Below are 9943 nucleotides of genomic sequence, written 5' to 3' on the forward strand. Positions count from 1 at the left end.
ACCGCATATATCATGTAATAAAATCGGTCCTTCGAGTCGGCCCGCAATTTTTCAACCAACGCCAGCTGATCCGCCATTACCGGCGGTCGAGGCGCCTTCGTCCTGCCGAACTCCTCCTCGTCGCCAAGGACTCTGCCCTTGCGCTGCACTTGTACTGTCATTAAAAACCATAAACCACGAGTGCGGATCAGGCCATGAATCCAAACCAATTCTGGCTAAAATAAGAGAAGCGAGATTACTCTTTATAGGTCCTTGAGACGGAAAAGTCTCGTCCTCGGTAGCGAAGGTGACTTCCCTCGACCTGACCAAGGGTAGCGAAGGCTTGCAGACTTTCCTCCGAACTTCCTCCTGCCGAGCCGCGAATCCTGTCTGAAAAAGGACATTTCCCCCTTTTCAGCGAAATATCTCGAGTTGAATAAGAAAAAAATGGAACCTAACAATTTTTTATAAATATTCACCAGAGGCTCGTGGATCTCGCGCTTGTGCTCGATCATCTCCAGCAGCTTCTTGTGAGGTACATGAAAAGGTATTTCAGCCCCCGGCCTAAGTCGTGAAAAAAAATGGTAGAAAACGGCTCCAAAATAAATTCCCAGGAATTTTTCTTTTCAGTACACGACAACCAGAGGACTCACTCCGAGAAGGAAGCCGCAGGTTTGATACACCACCTGTCCATGAGGACGCTCTCCTTCGACTCCAGGGGGACGTTTAAAAAATTCCCCTCTTCATCTTCATCCTTATCATTGGCAGATTCGAGCACAGCTTCCTTATCGGCACCTCCTTTGAGACATTCAAAGGAAAACCCACTACTCGTCGTCGGCGACGTTCCCGTCGACTCTCCGCGTTCCATATTTCGGTACTCAGAGTACTCGGGTACGAAATACTAATTGTAATATATATATATATTTTTTAAACTATTCTTGAGTCTCAGGGAGGGTCAAGCTGTCATCTGCGCCACGTGCGAATGACAACTGACAGGAGGTTGTACTTACATATCGATTGCGCCTCGTGGTTCCTCGCATTGTCAACATACAATGGATACAAAGGCACGGCCCTATCGATTTAACAAACTCGACTACATTTCGGATTGATTATACATTATCCATCGGCATGTCAATTAAATCCGTTCGGTCTCTCCCAGAAAGCGAGGCTTCGAGTCGAGGAAAACCTGTTCCCCTCTCTCCATCTCCCTTCCATTCTTCCTCGAAGGCTTTCTCGATTGCGCAAGCAAGGAGCCCATTGCGAGTACTCCTCGATACGCGCACCAAGAGTGCGTGCCGGATTCTAATCCACCCAAGTGCGAAAAGAATTTCCTAATAAACCGCTCAGTGTCCCCCTGGTGATTTTCCCCATTTCCCTCCTTTTTCATCCGCCTTAGAAAGTGCGAATCCCATTGCGCGACGCAATTTCCGTGGGACGTTTCTCAATTATTCATCGAGCCGCAATTACCTACAAGTAAGTACGAAATAATTGGGGCGACGGATTAAATATAAATCTAGACATAAAAATAATTCAATTCGAGTGGCAGATACGATTCGAGGTCCAAAGTCGAATAGGGAGTACAAGCGAGTACCCTTGGCCCTCGTTGAACGCATTACGAGGGCCCTCGGTAAATGCATTAACCTCGGTACAATTGCGTGCAGGAGGTCAGCCAAGCCGCTTGCAGGTGCAAAACTCGGGAATAATCCGAATAATTGGAATAATTATCGCGAGCCGTGGTCGAGGAGAAGGGAAGGTGACTCAGCAACGAGGAATCGTGACGGGATTTCGAGTCGCCCGGTAATTCGTGGACGAGCGAGGAGCGCAGTCAATTGTCGGTCTTGTCATTCCCTGTCAAAGGGGTTGTTCCAACACGGAAAGTCCGAAAAGGAAGACCCGAAAGATCCTCTGGAGATGTGCTGCATAATGCGAGCATTCTGCACCCTGATCTTAGGTCCTTGCAGGCGGTGTGGCTGCACCTGTTGCACCTGTAACAAGAGTAGGGAGGAGGACGAGGACTCGATGGACTCGATCTACATGCCTCGCTATTGACTTAGAAACAGAGCGATTAAAGTAGAGAGGGAATTACCGTGGAAAGTTCTGCTTATTAGAATATCCCGGTGGCCTCCGACATCCGGGAAGTGACCCCGGGTGGTCTCAGAGTCCCATCGGCCGATGACGTTCCGGCTGGCTCTTAGCTCCACTTCTGTCAGGGCAAAAGCAAGGTCCTAGAGAATCCTCCATGGAGGGCAACCTCGTCGACGAGGAGACCGGGGAGATCCTGGCGAAGCTAGAAGGTCCTGGGAACAACGCCGAGACAGGGGAACCAGAGGCTCCCAGCATGACGGAGTTCGGTGCTCGTCGGCGGGTTCCTTTCCAGGTGACGTATAAATTCGTTATGGGGATCGTCTAGGATCCAATAACCCATCATCGTTGTTCTGGGTGGTGACGACTTTTCTTTCCAGATCCCCCGAGAGTTCAAGGATGGCTTGGCCGGGATGGAAGGCTCTTCGAGGACTCGGAGGCCCAGCGACGCCGACATGGAGCCGGTCCCAGTGGGCACGTCCTTCGGGCAGATCAACCCCGTCCTTCTCTTCCTCCCAGCCATCGTCTATTCCTGCTGGTTCCTCGTCCTCCTGACGATCTTCGAGGTCGTCTGCCACGTCTGGGCCCACCACAAGAACAAGATCCTAAAGGACGCCAACGTCTACTTCCGCTCGCCCTTCCACTCCATCTCCTCGGAGTTCTGCGCCCTCTGCCAGAGCGAGAACTGCATGAATCGGGTCGAGAAGTTGCAAGAAATCCGCATGCATAAATTCCTGAGACAGTGTTACTACATGAAGAGAGCCGTCACCTGAGCTAATCGCGTATAACAAGGTCTCCCCCGACTTCGTCTTCCGCGACGACGGAAGTCGAAGCTATAAGGGATAAAGGTTTAGGATCTCCCTCGGTAGTTTAAAATATCCTCGAGGAACGCAACCGCCTTCGTTAATGTCAGTCTTGTGAAGCATTTATATTATTTCCCTGGTAAACGCGATCCAGATCTTCTGGATACGCTGGTACATAGGTTGAGTCGGTTAAAAAAGAAAAAAGAAAAACGGAAATGTATGAGACCGCAAGGTCAGTTAAAATGAGACGATTTTACGGGACGCCCGACTTCATAGAAATAATCCATAATTCCGATATCGACGGCCTCGAAGAGAGGTTCTAGAGCATGGAGAGGATCTCCCGGTTCGCGATACGACGTAGCACGTTGAAATCCGTCGACAAATGAGCTCTCCAGAATCTGCAGCGACACCAGACGAGGGCCGGATAGTTGGGGCTCTGGATCCCGTAGAAGATCCTCGCCACGACCCTCCCGGTGAATTTGGTGTCCCTGTAGCTAGTGACCAGGTTGCGGATGTCGCTAACTACCTGCGACTCGTTCGGCAGCTCCTACGAGAAACGAGTACGTAAAACCACCCGTAAGGAACACGTAAAAGATTCAGAAATGTCCACCCTCCGGTACCTCCAATTTCCCGACTTCGGTAACCGCGGTCGAAGGGGCTTCCGTCTGGAAGTAATCCCGAATGCGATGCTTCAGTTTCTCGGACTTGTCGACGAGGTCTTCCTTGACTTCGAGGCAGTGCCGAATGGCAGGCAAGCTGAATTCGCTCAAGGTTGTGCAGATAGTCTTGAGCTGTGCGATTCGCGAGGCCTCCTGAGTCTGTGTCCGGGTGACCAACGCGTCCAGGGCCTCGTCCAGCTCGGCGTCGGTGTAATCCCCAGGTACCTTCAATCTCCACCCGAGAGTGTCGTAGCGCACCGAGATCGGCGAGCGTTTCGACTTGCCGTTCACTGTATGGAGATAATAAAAAGAAAAGGAATAAACTTAAACCCAGAGACAAAGATTATCTCGAGCGACTTGTTCCATCGGCCTACCGGTTATCCATTCCAGGTTCTTCAGGTGACTCTTCACGAAGCCGCTGTCCCATCCGATGGTGGAAGCCACCTCGACCACTGGAAATTCAATGACGGTGCTGGTATCGTGATCGATGCCCTTCTTCGAGGCCAGGGCAAAGGCCATGGCCAGAGGCGGTGACTGGAATTAAAAACGAATTTCGAGTTAAGCACTGATACCCAGCAAAAAAAAAAAATAAATCAGTCGACCACGTGCATGGTTATGGTCCTTACAGACTTGGCTGCGATCTTCAGAAACCCTGGCCCATTGTAGCTGGTCACTCTCGCGGTCACGTACGCGGATGACAGGACCTTGATGAACCTCTTAGGATGTAACTCCAGATAACAGAGGAGAGTCGAGATGATCTCCTCGGAGGTGTCCAGAGCGTTGACGGTCTCGTCTACGGGGATGGCCACTTCATGGCCAGGGCATCTCTGTCCGTTCTTGCACCTCCCAGCTTCCGTGCATCCACACTTCACGAAGATCTTCTGGATCAGCTGTCTGAGCACGTGTCTGTCCACTCCGTTCGCGTAGATATGTCGCCGTAGCTCCCACATGTCGCCTTCCTCCTGTACATCGATTTCAAGGTACGGATATAAAGCTTCGCGTGCAAGGAAGAGAATCTACCGATAAGTACATACCCTGGGATTGGAGAAGAGGTGACAGTGCGCAGGCAGACCATCCCTCCCGGCTCTTCCCACTTCCTGGATGTAGCTCTCGAAGCTGCTGGGCATGTTGTAGTGGATGACAGCCCTGATGTCCGCTTTATTCACACCCATGCCGAACGCCACCGTAGCTACGACTATTTTAATATTCCCAGCCATGAAGGCATTCTGTACCGCCTTCCTCTGGTACGCGGAGAGTCCGGCATGGTAAGCCTCCGCCACGTTAGAAATCCTTGAAGAGGTCTTCTTGCCTTGACTCGTACCTTGCAGGAAAGCCCGCAGAAGACCCGCGATCCTCACGCACTCTTCCCTCCGAGTGCAGTAAACGATTACGGAGTTGCATTCCTTGAACCTGTCGCTCTGCAGGAGAGTCACCAGGGCGCGGTCTCTGTTCTCGTCCGCAGAGATCGTGAGTAATAAATTCGAGGGTATCGGGACGTCGGAGATGATCCCGGCAAGGCCGTCGTGGATGTTCAGGTGATTCACGATGCTCTCGGCGGTGGTCCTGGTGGCGGTCGCGGTGAGACCCAGGATGGTACCGACGCGTAGCCTCTCCTTCAGGATGCGACAGATCATGAGATAGGAGGGCCTGAAGTTGTGGGACCATTGCGATATGCAGTGAGCCTCGTCTATGCAAGCGAACGCGATGGGTGGCAACTGTCTAAGGATCGCCCCGAACCCGGTGGATTTTTCGCCGGAGACTACGGCTTCCGGGGATACCAGAAGGACGTGCAGGGTGCCTTCTTTGACCATCTGTATGACCTTCTCTCGCTGCTTTGGGGTCTGGTTAGCGTGTAGACACGCCGCCGAGAGGAAACCGGGAACGCCGGTCACTTGGTCGTCCATCAAGGACACCAGCGGGGAGACGACGAGGGTCAGGCACTTGTTGTGCTTCGCGTAGAGATAGGCAGGAAGTTGATAACACAGCGACTTCCCTGAACCCGTCGACAGGGTGACCAAAGTGGACAGTCCGGACAGGATCCGCATGACCGCCGTCTCCTGGCCGGGTCGGAACGCCTCGTGGCCGAACATTCTCAGGGCGTTGAACACCTCTTCAGGGGTCTCTGCGAAGAGGAGACAAAGCTCGATGCGTTTAATTGATTTTTATCGAGTATACGAAGGGAATTTATAAATAAGATTCGCACCTATGATAGAATTGTCAGGACCAACGGGATAGAGTGGCCGAATTTCTTGGGTTAGCGGAGGCAACAGCTTGGCCACCAACTCCTGGGGCACCGTGTAACTTACCAAATGCTGAAACACATTTTTTTTTTAAGGTGAGGTAGGAAAATAAGAGCGAATTAATATGAGGTTGTAAGGTATATACCTTCTGAGGAACGTCTTTTCCTGAAGAGTCAGGGTTGTCACCTGCACCGTCCATGTCTGCCGTGGGAAGGGCGTTTCCTAGGAACTCTATCGGCTCTGGAAGTTGGGATCTCACGGCTATCTTCTCGGCATCTTCCAGCGTGAGACTCGCAAACAACTCGTCATCGTCGTCCTCGTTGACCTGGTCCAAAGGCAGGAGGTCGTCACCTTTCAAGCCCTTGCACTGCCTCGAGAAGTGACCGACCCCTCCGCACTTGAAGCACTCAAGAGTCCCGCACTTTTCGGCAAAATCGGCAAGATCCAAGCTGCCCTCTCCGGATCCCAGTTCCTTTTTCCGTTGCTTCCACTGATTCTGCTTGTACTTCTTGAAATTGAACGACTTCTTCCCTCGCACGTACACCTTTTTCTTTAAATTGATCCGCACAAAGTTCTCGTTCAACTTGCCCGCTGCCATCTTTTTCTCCAGCTTCTCTCTCTGCGTTGAACTGCCCTTGACTTTTTCTGTGGAAAGCTTCGTGGATCTAGAATCCTTCTTTGACACCATCAATGAAAAATCGGTAACGAGATCACCTGTACTTGAGGAAGGCATTGCGAATCTAGGCACTGCATCAGGAATTTCTATTGGTTCGGTCACTTCTGGTGGTATCGTCTCTTCGGTTAGCGGTGCCTCTATGTGGTCATCCTCTTCGGTGGGCTTTATCTTGCGAGAAATGCGAGTAGATTTTCTCCTTGCACCCGATTTTGACTCGTTACCAGAGCTTTTCTTTGCCCCACTTGAAACTCTTTTGCCTCGCTTTGATTTGGTTTCTTGAATATTTACAGCCTCGTCGCTACAGAAATCAGAGTCGTCGGATGAAATCGTTGCTTTTCTTCTTCTTTGAGCAGCTTTTGTCTCTCGCTTCGCCACTGGCTTTGTCGGTGATTCACTGATCTCTTTATTATTATCTGGGAAGTTTGTCCCTTTGGAACTAGCGGTCTGTCCTTCAATTTTAGGAATTATACTTTTATTTCCATTGTCAGGTATATCACTGGGTACAGGATTCAATATATTTACTACTTCAGGATCAGTTCCAGTCAGTTTTTTTGACTCTATCTGACTTGACTGACTTAATGATTGATTAAGTCTGCCAAATGTCATTGAAGTATTTTCTAGGCAAAGACGCTTGACTGGAGGACTGTCACCATGTTTTTCTTTAGAACTTCTAATACGTTTATTTTTATGTTCTTCCTCCGAGTCGCTATTACAAACAAAATCGTCGTCGGAGAGCTGTGCTGAGTGTTCTAACCTCTTAGTATCTTTTGAATAAGAAACGCTGCATTCCATGGAGTCGACTCCAGAATCATTAGCTCGGGATGAAGTAGGTGAGTCGGCAGCATCCAGTTTGAAATTACCATCGGACATGCACCTGTCCAACCAGCCCTGATTTATGGTTCTAGTAACGAAATTGCTACTACTTTTTATCAACCACTGGACAGCACTTACAGCCTGGACATTACTTTTATTTTCCAGAGAAATAACTTTTTCCGATTCCTTTAAAATGGACCCTATAAATGGATCATTTTCGATACTTTCGGAATTAGTTTGTTCAAGAGGTGCGCTCTGCATCGAGTCAGTTACGTCAGACTTGCTCTTAATTCTGTTCTTCGAAACGGATTTTCTGGGATTTCGCATAATAAAAGAATCGGACGTAAATGATTTTTGAGACAGCCTAAAAGACGACGATCTACCAACTAACAGGTTTTTCTTTCTCTTGGGTTCCTTTTCCTTATCCTTATTCAAATGGTCACCCCAAACTCCGTTAACATTAACAGAGTCCGTCACAGGGCTTTTCATGTCAGGAATTATAATTGTGGATAAAGAATCATTTGGAGCAATATTCTCTGTATTGATGGACATAGACTTACTCGTCTCCTTGGCAGTTTCCTTTTTCTCTACCACTGGAGAAACACTGGCGTTTGCGGAGACGTTTGCTTGTACTTCATCGGAGAACGTAATGTCAACGAGGGTTTCTTCTAAGGCACGAGTTTTGAGCATCCAGTACGTTTTGTACGCCTCCCTGATCGTGCCGTCGGCTTCCTTAATATCATTCTAAAACACGCCAACCATGTTTCCATGAAATAAAGGTTAAAAACGATAATTAAAGAATTATTCATTCAAGATTTCTAAATTACTGCCTACCCTGTTCGGCTTTCGTCCGTATTTTTCCATGAAGTCGCTCTCCCATAACTTAACCCTAATCTTCTGTTTTTGATACTTGGTCTTGAATACAGGATCTTTAAGAAGATCCATGTCGACGATAAAATACTAGTCACGGGTATTAAAAGTATATTCTTCCGTCATTCGACGTATCTTCACATGTCCACAACACTAAGCACCTTCATATCGGTACTGATCGGTACGTCGACGAAGGTCGAGCCCGCCGACCATAATTAGGTTATGTACGTACTTGCAAACAGAGATGAGTTGGGAGATTTCCCACGGCGGCAGGTAGCGCGATCGCGTCCAAATGGCGCCACTTTCAAAAACCCTTATGCGTCCGACAACATCGATTAAATTACCCAACCAACCCCGAGAATCATCGCAATCGACATTGTAGAGTACTTTTATTGCACCTTAAAAATTAATACATGAATTAGACACTTATATAATGACGTTAATTCCTCAAATGATTTGGACCAAAAACTTGACCGCATGCTCATCTAATCCTAGGGGCCTTACAGAGAATAAACCTTGAACACATGACCTCGTGGAGGAAAATTCATTGAGCATTGGGTTTAGACCGTACGGTAACCGTTTACAGATACTTCTTTCATTTTGTTCACGATGAAATAAATATAAAATATAAACGTACAGTATCGGATCATCAACGAGTTGGACTAGGGTCTATTTGTACCACGTCGCGTGTGTTCCTCCTGCCGGACTTTCATATCTTTTTCCCCTCGGTAACTACAATCCCAATCGGATTCCCGACATACTTCCAGCTAAACACGTCGGCGAAAAGCACCGGATAGAAAACAACAGGACGCGAGAGCTCGAGATTACGGGCCAGGATAAGTTTCCTCGCAAAGTCCGCGTCATATTTCGAGCTCTCAAGTGCGGCATAAAATCTCGAACGCCGTCGTTTTCACGGGGCTCGATAACTCTACAATGTGGCGAGGTTCAACTAAAGGACTCCCCGGTAACGAGCAACGTTAAATCGAGTATTCAACGGTACGGCAAGTCCTGAATATCCGGACGACATAATGCGGAGGTGCCCAGGTGGTGCGCCGCTGATAAGGACCTTTTCCCCTTTGATAAAAGGACCTTGACGAGGAGTCGCGTCGTTAGGTCGGAAGAAAAAGGCGTAAAAAGGATGCACCTCGTAAGCGTCCCGACGTGGAGGCCCTGGCAAAGACGCTTCGGCATTTCCTACTCCACCATTTAGGAACCTCCGCGAAGAAGAGCGCGACTCCCGCAAGAAGTCCAATGACAATAATATAGATACACGTTTATTTGATCTCGTACATCGTCTAAAAATATTCACTACGTCCAAGGGTCTACCCGGAGCGACGCTCCCCACGAATCCCATCTAAGACCTCTTGGAAACGTCTATAAGGGTGTCACGAGACACGCACACGCACACGCAATTGCACACTTCCGGGATATGCTTACCGAACTCGAAGGTGTATACGTAGAATGCGCCGAGAAAAATCCGCGTCAACGAGTCGAACGAAAATGGCGCGCGAGGTCTCTCTCGAGTTGAATTGGAAATTGATCCACGGCCAGTACGATCGTTCTCACGCATTCTAGGTGTACAGTTAAGCGACTACTTAGCTTTAAGGCAATTCGGACGCAAGACCGACCGGTCGTCCGATTGCCGTGTCGAAACCACGTGGACATTCTCGGCCAAGAGCGGCTCGGAGGAACCTCCCGTCTTTTCGCGGCGACCTCGAGGACCTCCCCGAAGGGAATGTCCTCGGGGCACCATCCCTTCAAGGAAGGGGGATCCATGCGACCCGTTTATCGATTGTCTCTCGCATTAAGACCGAGTCGACT

General features: G+C 49.2%; 2 protein-coding genes across 2 annotated transcripts; one reads left to right on the plus strand and one right to left on the minus strand.

Moving 5' to 3' along the window:
• Positions 1–997: 997 nt before the first annotated feature.
• Positions 998–2857, plus strand: LOC105699213. Its single transcript, XM_012424043.2, has 3 exons — positions 998–1452; positions 2088–2356; positions 2442–2857. Exons 2-3 carry the CDS (start codon positions 2219–2221, stop codon positions 2832–2834), a joined length of 531 nt encoding a protein of 176 aa, XP_012279466.1. The 5' UTR covers positions 998–1452; positions 2088–2218; the 3' UTR covers positions 2835–2857.
• Positions 2858–2970: 113 nt separating this feature from the next.
• On the minus strand, positions 2971–8322 carry LOC105699212 (ATP-dependent DNA helicase Q4). Its single transcript, XM_012424042.1, has 8 exons — positions 8087–8322; positions 5909–7996; positions 5727–5835; positions 4558–5645; positions 4150–4485; positions 3898–4057; positions 3485–3813; positions 2971–3411 (listed from the first exon to the last, which is right to left on the minus strand). The coding sequence occupies exons 1-8, from the start codon at positions 8195–8197 to the stop codon at positions 3184–3186; spliced, it is 4449 nt and encodes a 1482-aa protein (XP_012279465.1). The 5' UTR covers positions 8198–8322; the 3' UTR covers positions 2971–3183.
• Between the last annotated feature and the right edge of the window lie 1621 nt (positions 8323–9943).

This window comes from Orussus abietinus, unplaced genomic scaffold (genome assembly GCF_000612105.2).
Source record: "Orussus abietinus isolate OABI.00-Male unplaced genomic scaffold, Oabi_2.0 scaffold3, whole genome shotgun sequence".
Classification (NCBI taxonomy): domain Eukaryota; kingdom Metazoa; phylum Arthropoda; class Insecta; order Hymenoptera; family Orussidae; genus Orussus; species Orussus abietinus.